This window comes from Cetorhinus maximus, chromosome 29 (genome assembly GCF_964194155.1).
Source record: "Cetorhinus maximus chromosome 29, sCetMax3.hap1.1, whole genome shotgun sequence".
NCBI classification, from domain to species: Eukaryota; Metazoa; Chordata; class Chondrichthyes; order Lamniformes; family Cetorhinidae; genus Cetorhinus; species Cetorhinus maximus.
Genome location: NC_135907.1, coordinates 3,860,612 through 3,875,328, shown reverse-complemented (window position 1 = coordinate 3,875,328; position 14,717 = coordinate 3,860,612). Strand labels below are relative to the sequence as shown.

Here is a 14,717-nt window from a genome sequence, read left to right as displayed (position 1 = left end):
ATTAAACCACACTAATTACTCCTCTCACCACCCGCCCGTAAACAGAAAGATGTTTTTGATTTGCTTCCCTCTTTATAAGCTGTGGTGTATTTCCGAACCCCTCGGTTTTGGTACGACCCATTTTTCTATTATTAGCCCCACAGCAAACTCAAGATTGGATGAACTCAAAGGGTTAGTTTATTTGCAAACACTCAAAACATAAATAGAGGGTTTGCAACATCCCCCTTGCTTTCAGATAGTAAAGAGAGGGATAGAGGAAAGAAAGATTTACAGTACAGAGACCACAGAGAAAAGAGAGATTCTTTCACATGGGTTCCAGATTCCAGAATCAAAGTCCAATGAGGTATTCCTTCACGAAGGTCGGTGAGCTAAAAAACCGATGTCGTAGAATTCACTTTTCCGGTGGTATTGACCTCACACGATGAGATAGGCATGCAGAGATGGATCAGTCTTGTCAGTGATGGTACAGAATTTCCAGATGGGGCCAAGTGTTCAAATTGGGCAGAGATCCTTTTCTGTGAGGCTGACAGTTAGATGGTAAACAGCAGACTGAGCTTTGCAGTTCAGCAAGGCACTATTACAGGTTCCACAAGCCACAGGCTCATGTCACATGACTCCCTCCTCTCCATACTGTCTTTGACAAAGAATGTGTATCCCTCACCTGGGTCCCTGAGATTGTTAAATGCCTCAACCATTACGAATTGAAAGGAAGGTCGCGGGGCCCTTTGTCTTAGGAGGTGAGCAGACTCCACGTTGGGGGGACGATTCCGGAAAGCAGGGCTTATAATGAGAGGCAGATGTATTTAAATGACGTCGTGTGGGGGCAGGGAACGCAGCCTGCCATTGGCGGGCGGAGCGGACAGTCGCAAACGGGTTTCATGACGGCGTGAAACTGATTTTTTGACCTTCCCACAATATGTACGCTCACGCCCGCCATGATGCCCAACGGATATGAGCCTGATGGAGATGTGAGGGTGTGTGTGAGAGTTAGTGGTGATGTCCCTTGAGGTGTGAGATCCCTGTGGGTGTGTGATGGGTTTGTGAGTGTGTGAGGTGAGAGTGAGGAGAAGAGTGACTTACCCTGGCGTAATGGATGAGACCATTCATCCTCTTGTGGCACTGGGTGGCTGTCCTCTTTTGCAGGGCGTTGGCACTGACCACCGCTGCCACCGCCTCCCATGCTGGCTGGGTGACCTTGCTTGCTGGTCTTTGCCCAGAGCAGGGTAGAGGGCATCATAGTAGGGCGCTCGAGGGAGACATCACTAAATCTGGGGGGCAGCATGTTTCCTCCCTTTGGCAGCCATCAGTTCCCAGCAGCTTCCTATTCCTTGGAGAGAGCCGGCTCTGTGCAGGGGCGGACGTTAAATATGGTGCCCGGTTTACTGAGGGCCTGAGGTGACGGTGGGGCGGGCGAATCAGAGGCTGCCCTGCCAGCGACCCGGCACATTTCCAGAGAATGAGTTATTAATGAGGCGGGACGCGCTGGCAATGGAACGATATAGCGTGTGAAAAGCCACCATTGCAACTGGCGGGTAAAACGTCCTCTCTCCCGCCCGCTACCCCACTTAGTACAAATCTGGGGCGATTCTGCCTTGAGGGTGAGATCTGTAAAATTTTGACAGGATTGACACGGAAGATGTCCCCATTTTCGGGCAGGATCAAAACTAGAGACCACAAATATAAGGCGGTCACTGATAAATCCAACGGGGGATTCAGGAGAAACCTCCTTGGCTGGTGTTGTGATCTTGGACGTGTGAGAATGCAGACAACGACATGTCCCTTTAAGAAGCTGCATCGTGACATCGCTGTGACATCACCGTGTGTAAGGCTGAAGAATAAACAGTACAGTACAGTTAGATGTTCACTATCGCCTGTGATCTCTGCTGCAGATGTTCACTGCTGTCTGTGACTCTGTATCCGTCTCTATGTATACCTTATGAGTCAGGCATATATGACTGTTAGCACCCAGGCCAGATCCAGGCCTGTGCCAAGCTGAACATAGCTATCGCTGGTAATAAACTTCATCTAATTCTGTTTGACCAGAATCCTCGTCAACCTCAATATTTGCTTAGCATAGATAAGCACAGAGGCAGATCCCTCAAGATCTACATCGAGACCCTTGATATATATGGTGGCAGCAGGCTGTAAGAGACCACAAGACCCAGAGAGCGGTGGGAATGTGGAACTCACTACCACAGGGAGCAGTTGAGGCAAAGAGCTTAGATATAATGGAGGGGAAGCTAACTACATGACGGAGAAAGGAATAGAAGGAAATGCATATAAAGTGCATATAAAATGCATATAAAGGCAAGTGAAAGGGACCTGTGTGAAACATGAAGACCAGGGTAGACCGGTTGGGCCAAATGGCCTGTTTCTGTGTTACAGAATCAAGGACATCTCCTCTGTCCCAGCGCTGGAAGAGCTGCTTCACTTACAGGGTCGTAAGGTCAGTGTGAATAATAAGAAAGAGGCAGATACACAAGGCAAGGTCTGCCTTCAATCCCCTCAACCCCACACCTTGCAAGAAATAGAAAGTGTCCCAAACACTCATGGAGATATGATTCTTCCAGCCTCAGTGGGGTTCCACCACAGGCACTGTGGGGTTATCTCTTGCATAGTCGGCAATTTTCCTGGACAGCCTTTGTTGGGGAGTTCAGATGGACTAGTCAGTCTGGGTCTAGAAGAAGACATCTTCTGATGAAGTGATTGAAGCTGACAACAGCCAGCACTTGTGAATAGCTCAGAGAGGAGCTTCATGGAAAGGACGTTGGAACAAGGTAGGCACATGTGGTTTGGACTAATGTCCGCGTGGAGGATATATGTCAACATGGGCCCGATGACCTGTTTCTGTGTTGCAATTACTCGTTAATTCCATGTAACTGCTTCTGTACGTGCCAACTTCCCTCATGAGTCATCACTCACTTCCTTTTGCGTTCTCTAAGCCCTCACCTGGTGAAACTGTTGGGCATTTCCAAGTCTGACAGGCCTCCCATTTCATACCCAGTGGGAGAATCTTCCTATAAAGCTGTCCTGGTTCACTTCCCACCTCCATAAATTTGAACTCATCCAAAATGCTGCTGTCCTACCCTAACTTGTACTGAGTCTCCTTCACCCATTGTCCCTCCGCTTGCCGACTTCATTGGTTCCTGGTCTGGCACCAGTTTGATTTGAAATTCTCACCCTCTACATGCTTGACCCTCCCTATCTCTGTATCCTGCTCCCTAGTCCTACAACCCTCCAAGGTCTCTGTGCCCATCTAATTCGGCACATCTCCGATTTCAACTGTTCCGCCATTGGAGTCCACAATAAGGCCTGAGCTCTGGAATTCCCTCTCTAAACCTTTCCACCTCTCCACTTGCCTTTCCTCCTTTGAGGCATCCTTAAAACCCTAGCTAATAAAAACAGGAAAATGCTGGAAAAACTCAGCAGGTCTGGCAGCATCTGCAGAGAGAGACACAGGGTTAATATTTTGAGTCCAATATGACTGTTCCTCAGAGCTTCCTCTTGGACCAACCCTCCTTATGTGGCTCAGTGTCAAATTCTAGTTTGATAACCCTCCTGGATGTTTCATTACACTGAAGGCACTATGTAAATGTTATTGTTGTAATCATTAAAGCCCAGCTTCAATCACCTTTTCCCCAGGCCCATGCAGCATAGCGACCCAGTATATTTCAGTTTAAATGTCTAAAGAATGTTCCTTTTTTGGTTGAAGCCGTGTGAAGTAAAAATTCACGCACCATCATGTCTTGATTCTGCAAAATCGATTCCCTTTACAAAGAGCAGAAAAACACATGGTGCAGGCTAAACTGCAAACTGGTCCCTTGTGCCCATCTCCTGAACCATGTTTTTACCCAGCGGAGTCTAATTCTTTGCACACACACGTTTAGCAGGTGGCTTATGGTGTGCCAGGTGATTTATCATGGAATAAAGTTTCCTTCCCTGTCGGAGGTGCGAGTGGCCGGGTCTGTGGGCTATTAACGCCGGCAGAGCCCAGTTGTGCCAAATGGCCTGTTTCAGTGACGTGAGACCTCAAATGCCACAGATGGTAAACAGCTTGTATTAAGACATGACACACATTTACTGAGCCCACCCTGAGGCAACCATCTGGTTCATGTACTCTTCAAAACATTCTTCACTACCCCCTGTTCATTTTCCCTTCTTTATTTGTTTTTTTTTGATGGGTTGTGGGTGTCGCTGGCAAGGCCCAGCATTTGTTGCCCATCCCTAATTGCCCTTGAACTGAATGACTTGCGAGGCCATTTCAGGGGGTGGTTAAGAGTCAGCCACATCGCAGTGGGTCTGGAGTCACATGTAGGCTAGACCAGGTAAGGACGGCAGATTTCCTTCCCTAAAGGGCATCAGTGAACCAGATGGCTTCGTGAAGGTGTTAACCCCATCACTCTACGACTTTCCCCCAACCTCAGGGGGAAATACTCTGATCAGTGTTCACGATCATCGATGCCCTTATCATGTGGATGCGCTAAAGATCTGAGCCCGAATCCTGTCTCGGACTAAACAGCACAGAAGGTGGCCATTCTGCCCATCGTGCCTGTGCCAGCTCTTTGAAACAGCTATCCAATTAGTCCCACTCCCCCCTGCTCTATTCCTATAGCTTTGCACATTTTTTCCCCTTCAAATATTCATCCAGTTTCCTTTTGAAAGTTATTTTTGAATTTGTTTCCATCACTGTTTCAGACAGTGCATTTCAGCTTATAACAACACGTTGTGAAAATATTCAGTCACCTCTGGCTCTTTGGCCAAGTCCCCCAAATCTGTGTCCTCTGGGTTACTGACCTTCTGGTTACTGACCCTCTGGTTACTCTGGTTACTGACCCCCTGGTTACTCTGGTTACTGACCCTCTGGTTACTGATCCACTGGTTACTGATGCTTCTGTTTATTCTTGTTACTAACCCGCTGGTTACTGACCCTCTGGTTACTGACCTTCTGGTACTGACCCATTGATTACTTTGGTTACTGACCCTCTGGTTACTGATCCCCTGGTTGCTGATGCTTCTCATTACTCTTGTTACTGATCTGCTGGTTACTGACCCTTCTGTTTTTTTTATTATTCACGGGATGTGGCTGTCACTGGCTGGGCCAGCATTTATTGCCCATCCCTAATTGCCCTTGAGAAGGTGGTGGTGAGCTGCCTTCTTGAACCGCTGCAGCCCATGTGGTGTAGGTACACCCACAGTGCTGTTAGGGAGGGAGTTCCAGGATTTTGACCCAGCGACAGTGAGGGAACGGTGATATATTTCCAAGTCAGGATGGTGAGTGACTTGGAGGGAAATTCCAAATGGTGGTGTTCCCATCTATCTGCTGCCCTTGCCCTTCTAGGTGGTAGAGGTTGCAGGTTTGGAAGGTGCTGTCTAAGGAGCCTTGGTGAGTTTCTGCACTGCATCTTGTAGATGGTACACACTGCTACTACTGTGAAGGGAGTGAATGTTTGTGGATGTGGTGCCAAACAAGTGGGCTGCTTTGTCCTGGACGGTGTCAAGCTTCTTGAGTGTTGTTGGAGCTGCACTCATCCAGGCAATGGGGAGTATTCCATCACACTCCTGACGTGCCTTGTAGATGGTGGACAGGCTTTGGGAAGTCAAGAGGTGAGTTACTCATTGCAGGATTCCTAGCCTCTGACCTATCCTTGTAGCCACAGTATTTATACGGCTAGTCCAGTTCAGTTTCTGGTCAATGGTAACCCCTAGGATGTTGATAGTGGAGGGTTCAGTGATGGTAATGCCATTGAATGTCAAGGGGCGATGGTTGGATTCTCTCTTGTTGGAGATGGTCATTGCCGGACACTTGTGTGGTGTGAATGTTACTTGCCACTTGTCAGCCCAAGCCTGGATATTGTCCAGGTCTTGCTGCATTTGGACATGGACTGCTTCAGTGTCTGAGGAGTCACGAACGGTGCTGAACATTGTGCAATCATCAGTGAACATCCCCACTTCTGATCTTATGATGGAAGGAAGGTCATTGATGAAGCAGCTGAAGATGGGCCTAGGACACTACCCTGAGAAACTCCTGCAGTGATGTCCTGGAGCTGAGATGACTGACCTCCAACAACCACAACCATCTTCCTTTGTGCTAGGTATGACTCCAACCAGCAGAGAGTTTTCCCCCAATTCCCATTGACTCCAGTTTCGCTAGGGCTCCTTGATGCCACACTCAATCGAATGCAGCCTTGATGTCAAGGGCAGTCACTCTCACCTCATCTCTGGTTACTGACCCTCTAGTTGCTGACCCTCTGGTCGCTGACTCTCTGGTTACTGACCCTCTGGTCGCTGACTCTCTGGTCGCTGACTCTCTGGTTACTGACCCTCTGGTCGCTGACCCTTTGGTTGCTGACCCTCAGGTTGCTGACTCTCTGGTTACTGACCCTCTGGTTACTGACCTTTCTGCCACTGGAAACGGTTTCTCCTCATTTCCTGTGTTGAAACATGATTTTGAACACCTCGATTAACTCTCCCCTTAACCCTCTCTGCTCCAAGAAGAACAATCTCAGCTTCTCCAGTCTCTCCACATTAACTGAGACTAGCTTTTCAATTCCAGATGTATTCACTGAATTTAAATTCTACCGGCTGCTGTGACAGGATTTGAACCGGTGTCCCCCAGGGCATTAGCCTAGGCCTTTGGATCATTAGTCCAGGGGCATTACCACTACACCGCTGTTGCCCCACCCTCCACTGACCTGTCACAGGTAGAGTCATGAAGCATGTTAGGTTCAGAAAAGCACCAAGAACGCTGGGGATAAGGACATGCAGAGGTTCTTCAGTGAGGGTGGAGCAGACACCAGACTGGAATCCTCTGCTACCGTTCTTGTCAAAAATCTCCTCTGCGCCCTCTCCAGAGTCTTAACACCCTTCCTAGAGTGCGGTGCCCAGACTTGGACCCCAAGTGAGGCCTAACCTGTGGATTATAAAGTTTCTGCGTATTAGCCCCACTTTTGTACTCCAGCCGCTATTTATAAAGCCCAGGACCCCACCCGTATTTGAACAGCCTTCTCAATTTGTCCTGTCTTCACAGGCTTGCGTATGTGGTTCACCAAAGGGGATAAAACCAGGGGCCTGCTCCTTTCAAAGCTTCAGGTGGCCAATGGACAGCAAGCACACCACATCATTACTCAGCGGCACCCTCAAGAGTTCATGTTTCAACAATCCCTGTGTATCACTGACTCTGATAACTTACCCTGCGCCTGAGCACATGCCACACACCCCCCCACACCCAATTGCCAAGGACTGGACGGGACTCTTGTTTTCAATTCTCTTGCAATGTCACTATTGGACCATCCACTTGGCGACCCTGCACATATCATATCATATCTGCTTCCAGCCACCACGTGGGGAAGCACCCCACCCCCCACCAACCACTGCGTTGCATTTATATATCACCTTGAACATAGGAAACCATCGCACCTCCGGAGCGATTATCAAATTAAGTCTGACACTGAGCCACATAAGGAGATAGTGGGACAGGTGACCAAAAGCTTGGTCAAAGAGATAGGTTTTAAGGAGTGTCAAGCAATTAACGAGGCAAATGGTATGATGGCCTTTATTACAAGAGGATTTGAGTAAAGATGTCTTACTGCAATTATATAGCACCTTGGTGAGACCGCACCTGGAGTATTGTGTACAGTTGTGGTCTCCTTACCTAAGGAAGAATATAATTGCCTTAGAGGGAGTGCAACAAAGGTTCACCAGACTGATTCCAGGGATGGAGGGATTGTCCTAGGAGGAAGAATTAAATAGACTGAGCCTTTATTCCCTGGAGTTTGGAAGAATGAGAGGTGATCTCATTCAAACATACAAAATTCTTACAGAGCTGAACAGGGTAGATGCAGGAAGGATCCTGGCTGGGGGCTCTAGAACCAGGGCGCACAGTCTCAGGATAAGGGGCAGGCCATTCAGGACTGAGATGAGGAGGAATTTCTTCACTCAGAGGGTGGTGAATCTTTGGAAATCTCTACCACAGAGGGTTGTGGAAATTCAGTCGTTGAGTATGTTCCAGACAGAGATCGATAGATTTCTGCACATTAAAAAACATCAAAGGATATGGGGGCAGTGCAGGAATACAGTGTTGAAGGAGAAGATCAGCCATGATCTCATTGAATGGCGGAGTGGGCTCGAAGGGCTGAATATCCTACTCCTGCTCCTATTTCTTACATTCTTATGTTCTTAAAGGAGACGGGGGGGAGATTGAGAGGGGGAGAGGTTTAGCGAGGAAATTCCAGATCGTGGGGGCGGGCAGCTGATGGTATTGGAGCGATGAAAACTGGGGATGTGCTGGACACCAGAATTGGAGGAGCACAGGGATCTCAGAGGGTTGTAGGGCTGGAGGAGGTTATAAAGGGAGGGGGGAGGCCGGGGAGTTTATGTAGGTTACCCTCTTAGTTGTGTGTCAAACAACAGTTCCCCTCTAACAGTCCGTGACTCAGAAACTGGCAGGAGAGGAAAGCCCAGGGTGTAAACCTGTACCCCGGTGGGAAATGGGTGGTGGGTTCACTGTTTTAAACCTCACATTTGACCCGTTAATTCTGACTGAAGATCCGACATTAATGAACGTGACTGGAGAGCAGTTTCAAATTGTCCACCAAATCAGCAAGACCAACACATTGTTTACAAAAGCATTCAAAATCTTCCAATCAATTTGGTGATGTTTGAAGACCCCATCTTATTAGAGAGTTTGTTAGGTGAGTAACCTTCCAGAAACATCTCTCTCTCTCTCTCGAACAGTCGTCTGCAATGCACATCAGCAAATTCACATGGCAGGCATGGATCTCACTGAGGCAAAGCGGTGTATGAGTGAGGAGGGATTGTTTGTCTTGTTAATATTTGTGCTGCTTAAGCTGAAGGATGGCGACACTGGGGAAGCGGGACGCTTTTCCAGTTCGGGGGTGGGGGGAAATTTAATGCCCGCCCCACTGGTGGTGGAGGAGGGCATTTAATTGGCAGGAGGATGCCAGGCTGCCTGTCCCCTTCCTCTGCCCCAATTAAGTCTGGGGCAGGAAGGCTCATGGACGATTTGATCGCCCCACCACTGGTTGAGGGCCTTAGGGCCCACTTATGGGCCTCTTCCACCACTGCTGGTATCCAAGCGACAGCGGGTGGGGGCGGGGTCAGACACCACGCAGTTAAACCGAAAAAGCAAAACTGTCACATTGGCTTACGCGCCCTCGGGGTGAATCTCTCTTGATCAGTACCTGGTCAAGGGACCAGCCACTAGGAAGGGTGGGAATCCCACTGAGAGCCAGCTCTCTACCCTTGTGGCTGACTCCCTTCGCCCCACCTTCCCCCGCTCACCGTGACACCCCCCCCACTACTTTGCAAACCCATCCCACCCTAGGGCCTGGGGCCTGGGTCCCGGGGCGATTCTCAGCCTCTCCCTGGGTGCATTGCCAGCAGCTGCCACCACTCCCGCTGGCCTAGGGGAGGCGCTGGTATAGTGGCACTGTCACTGGGCTGGTAATTGAGAAACCCAGGATTTATTTTTTATACATTTGTGGGATGTGGGCTTCGCTGGCTGGGCCAGCATTTATTGCCCATCCCTAATTGCCCTTGAGAAGGTGGTGGTGAGCTGCCTTCTTGAACCGCTGCAGTCCCTATGGTGTAGGTACATCCACAGTGCTGTTAGAGAGGGAGTTCCAAGATTTTGACCCAGCGACAGTGAAGGAACGGTGATATATTTCCTAGTCTGGATGGTGAGTGACTTGGAGGGGAACTTGCAGGTGGTGGTGTTCTCATGTAGCTGCTGCCCTTGTCCTTCTAGATGGTAGTGGTCGTGGGTTTGGAAGGTGCTGTTGAAGGAGCCTTAGTCTCAGGGAAGATCGGACACTAGCCACTTATTACCAGCTGTCCAGCGTACGGGTGAGACTCCTGTCACCCTCATTCAATACTGCCCCCAGTTTCAGCATCAAGCATTCCTGGTTATAGTGCAGCTAAATGCAGAATGAAGTTCCCTCTGCTCTGCCCCTGACAACTTACCTTAGCTCCAATTTCAAAAATGGTTTTCCTACTTTAACGTCAAGGCAGCATTTGACCGTGTGTGGCATCAAGGAGCCCTGACAAAACTGGAGTCAATGGGAATCAGGGAAAACTCTCCGCAGGTTAGAGTCATACCGAGCACAAAGGAGGATGGTTGTGGTTGTTGAAGGTCAGTCATCTCAGCTCCAGGACATCACTGCAGGAGTTCCTCAGGGTAGTGTCCTCGGCCCAACCATCTTCTGCTGCATCAATGAACTTCCCTCCATCATAAGGTCAGAAGTGGGGATGTTCACTGATGATTGCACAATGTTCAGCACCATTCATGACTCCTCAGATACTGAAGCAGTCCATGTCCAAATGCAGAAAGACCTGGATATCCAGGCTTGGGCTGACTAGAGGAAAGTAATATTCACATGGCACAAGTGTCAGGCGATGACCATCTCCAACAAGAGAGAATCTAACCGTCGCCTCTTAACATTCAATGGCATTACCATCACTGAATCCCCCACTATCAACATCCTGGGAAATACCATTGACCAGAAACTGAACTGGACTAGCCATATAAATACTGTGGCTACAAGAACAGGTCAGAAGCTAGGAATCCTGAAGTGTGTAACTCACTTCCTGACCCCCAAAGCCAGTCCACTATCTACAAGGCACAAGTCAGGAGTGTGATGGAATACTCTCCACTTGTCTGGATGAGTGCAGTTCCCACAACACTCAAGAAGTTTGACACCTATCCAGAACAAAACAGCCACTTGATTGGCACTACATCCACAAACATTCACTCCCTCCACCACCGACGCACAGTAGCAGCAGTGTGTGTACCATCTACCAGATGCACTGCAGCAACTCACCAAGGCTCCTTCGACAGCACCTTCCAAACCCATGACCGCTACCATCCAGAAGGACAAGGGCAGCAGACGCATGGGAACACCACCACCTGGAAGTTCCCCTCCAAGCCACTCACCATCCTGACTTAGAAATATATCACTGTTCCTTCACTGTCGCTGGGTCAAAATCCTGGAACTCCCTCCCTAACAGCCCTGTGGGTGTACCTACACCACAGCGACTGCAACGGTTCAAGAAGGCAGCTCAGCACCATCTTCTCAAGGGCAATTAGGGTGGGCAATAAATGCTGGCCTAGCCGGGGACGCCCACATCCCGTGAATGAATTTAAAAAAATTATCGAATACACTTCCAACTTCTTAGTCAGCCATCTTTTGACTTCTCTCTTTGAGACCAACAACGTGCGGAGACTTCAGTTGCAAAGGAACAGGAGGAGGCCATTCAGCCCCTTGAGCCTGTTCTTCCATTCAGTCAGATCATGGCTGATCTGTAACTTAACCCACCTTGGTTCTGTACCCCTTAATACTGTTACCAAACAAAAAAATTGATCAACTTCGGGTTTCCAGTAATCTCCGTTTCAGCACCGGTCTCAGAATAAGGGGTCGGCCATTTCAGACTGAGATGGGGAGAAATTCAATCTTTTGTGAATCTTTGGAATTCTCTAACCCAGAGAGCTGTGGGTGCTCAGTCATGGGGTAGATTCAAGAGGGCGGGTGATAGGTTTTCGGCTACGAAGGGAATTAAGTGAGATGGCCCAAAGAGTCAAAGGGCCACTTCTCGCTCCTATTTATTTTGTTAGGTTTGTGGGTGAGAACTCCAGATTTGACTGCTCTTTGTGTGGAGGAGCGATTCCTCACATCAGCACCCAACAACCTAACTCTAATTTTATGGTCACGCTCTTTTGTTCTGAACTTCCCCACACCAGCCCCCCCCTCAACCAGAGGAAATCATTTCTCTCTATCCATCCCTTCAACTCCTTTGATCATCTTAAACACCTCAATTAGATAACCTTCTACACTTAATGCAGGGTAACAGAGAGGGCAGTCATTGTCCACCCGGAACTGAGACAAGATTAGACTAGTGATCCGACGTGGGATCCTCCACAGCCCGAACACAAGGGCGATTTTCATCCCATTGGTTGGGCCGGCTTTGAATCCTAGTTACAACGTTCCAGTTGACTGCTGCATTCGGTCCTTGTCAATGGACTTTCCAAGTCACCCAAGGGGCCAGTAGAGGATGTGATGACACTGCTGACCACTTTCTCCGTGTAGGACGTAGAAGTATTTTGCCAGGACCCCTCGACTTCTCCATATAAGTAGTTGACCAATGTGTCTGCAGAAAAGATGGTGGTGGATTTGCCATCTACCACCACTATTTTTTTTTCTTTATTCTTTCATGGGACGTGGGCATCACTGGCAAGGCCAGCATTTATTGCCCATCCCTAATTGCCCTCCAAATCAAGGGGCTTGCTAGGCCATTTAGGGGGGCAGTTAAGCATCAACCACATTGCTGTGGGTCTGGAGTCACATGTAGACCAGACCGGGTAAGGACGGCAGATTCCCTTCCCTAAGGGGCATTAGTGAACCCGATAGGTTTTTACAACAATCGATGATTGTTGTCATGGTCACCATTACTAAGACTGATTTATTAATTGAATTTAAATTCCACTGTGGCGGATTTGAACCCATTTCCAAAAGCATGGAGCCTCTGGATTAGTAGTCCAGTGACATTATCACTGTCTTCCACTAACCTATTGGTTAGCCCATAGGAGCAAGAAGAGGCCATTCAGCCCTTTGAACTCTGCCATTGATTCAGATTGTGGCGGACCTCTATCTCACCTCCATTTACCTGCCGTTACTCCATATCCCTTCATACCATTGTAATATTACAATGCCGTCGCAGTCTTGAAGGCTTCAATTGGCCATCCAGAGCTTTTGGGGAAGGAAGCTCCAGATTAGGTCATTCTAACCCAATTTCTCTCAGTCATACTTTGAAGGCCCAATATTCCACTCTCCAGAATGGAGCGATTGGAGTCTCGATGTCAGGAGAGACCCCGCAGATAAGAGAGACGAGGAACGCCGGACCAATTATTCCATTGAGGAGGTCAGGATACATGGAAGCCAAGATGCGCCCACCTCAAGGCTACATCTCCTCCTCTTCCATTGCTAGATGGCGAGAATGGGGGAGGAAACAGCATTGAGATCCAACTCCCATCAACCATCCCACTGCTAGTCACTCACGGGTGGAAGCCTGGATACAAAGGAAGCCACAAATCTACAAAGGAAGGTTATAATGGCTGGGAAAAAACAGTCAAGAGGCAAAATATCATCAAGTTGATTTTTTTTATTTGAAACTTAAGGACGGTAATTGAATTCATAAGAAAATCTTTTTTTCTTTTGCGTGGCTAAACTCAATTGGACAAGTTTTGTACATAAAAAACATGAAAACCAGCTTGAAAATTACTACAAAGTACAGCAAATTTCAACCACCTTAGAATTACTGCATTCATGATGAAAAAAAAAAGCTCTAGGTTTTCCTCGCTAACTCCCAGCAATAAGATCAACCGAAGTTTGATAGAAAAAAAAAACATTAAAACAACTATTTACAGAAATGGCTAAAAGTCTGTGACTCTCTACGGACTGGACCGATTCCATCACTTCTTTTTGGAGGCCGATTTCTTTGTGCTGCTTTTCGCTTTTGGTTTGCTGGTTTTTGTCTGCTTCGCCTTCCTCTTGACCGGCTTAGCTTTGACCGGCTTGGCTTTGGCCGGCTTGGCCTTCTTTGTGCTTTTGGGGGGGGCCGCTTTCTTCACCGCCTTCTTCACCTTGCTCTTCTTGGCCTTGGCCGGGGGCTTGGCCACCTTCTTGGGCTTGGCCACCTTCTTGGGCGAGGCGCTCTTCTTCACCGGCTTCTTGGCTTTCCGGACCGCCGCCTTCCTGGGCTCCTCGCCCTTCGACAGCTTGAAGGAGCCCGAGGCCCCGATGCCCTTGGTCTTCTCCAGCACGCCCTTGGTGACCAGCTTGACCAGCGACAGCTTGATCTGGCTGTCGGCGTTCTCGGCCAGCTTGTACTGGGACTTGACCAGCTTCTGGATGGCCTGGCGGGACAGGCCGGTCCGGCTGCTGGCCCCCGTGACCACGGCCACGATCATCTCGGAGTACTTGGGGTGGTTGGCGGGCTTCCGGGCCGCCCGGCCGCGCTTGGGTTTGGCGGCTGTGCTCTCCGTCATGCCTGGCCGGTGGTGGTCTCTGTGGCCCCTTTGGCTGGCTCTACAGCTGAGGAAATTGGGGGGGGGTTTTGCCAAGAGATTCTCTCAAGAGCCTCCCTCCCTCTCTCTCTCTCTCTCTCTGTGTCTCTCTCCTCACTGGATGATCTCCACTCCCTCTCTCTCCTGTAGCCCGGCTAACGCTGGGAATTTGTAGCCTCGGCGCGGACCTGAAGGAGAACACCGACTATTGGCAGCAATGGGAGAGACAGAAATGGCGAACTCCACTTGCATTCTGTGTTTCTTCACCTGCTAAGCGGGCCGATCCGGACCCTTTGCCGGGGGGGGGCCGGCCCGGAACCCCGCCGGCCGGCAAGGCGACACCCGGGTCCGGGCCCGGGGACGGCCGGCGGGTCCGGTTCCCGCCGCCGGGGTTGGCCGCCGGGGCGAAAGGGCGGCGGGTCCCGGCCGGACGCCGCCAAATTCGGGACTTGGGCGGAAATATCCGGGCGCCGCGGCCGGCCGGCGCTCGGTGCCCCGGCGCAGGGGGAGTGCCCACCCCCGGGGCGACGGAAGAGCGGCGGCTGGCCGGGTTTGCCCTTTGCCCGCCCCTGGCAGCACAGCCGGAATGTGGGGCAACTAACACACACAAACCCAACTCTGCGCCATGGACTCGAGTGAC

The 14,717-nt window shown here is 49.7% G+C and overlaps 1 protein-coding gene across 1 annotated transcript; it reads right to left on the bottom strand.

Moving 5' to 3' along the window:
• Positions 1-13,158: 13,158 nt before the first annotated feature.
• h1-0 (H1.0 linker histone) lies at positions 13,159-14,216 on the bottom strand. The gene has a single exon (XM_078532049.1). The coding sequence runs from the start codon at positions 14,057-14,059 to the stop codon at positions 13,484-13,486; it is 576 nt and encodes a 191-aa protein (XP_078388175.1). The 5' UTR covers positions 14,060-14,216; the 3' UTR covers positions 13,159-13,483.
• Between the last annotated feature and the right edge of the window lie 501 nt (positions 14,217-14,717).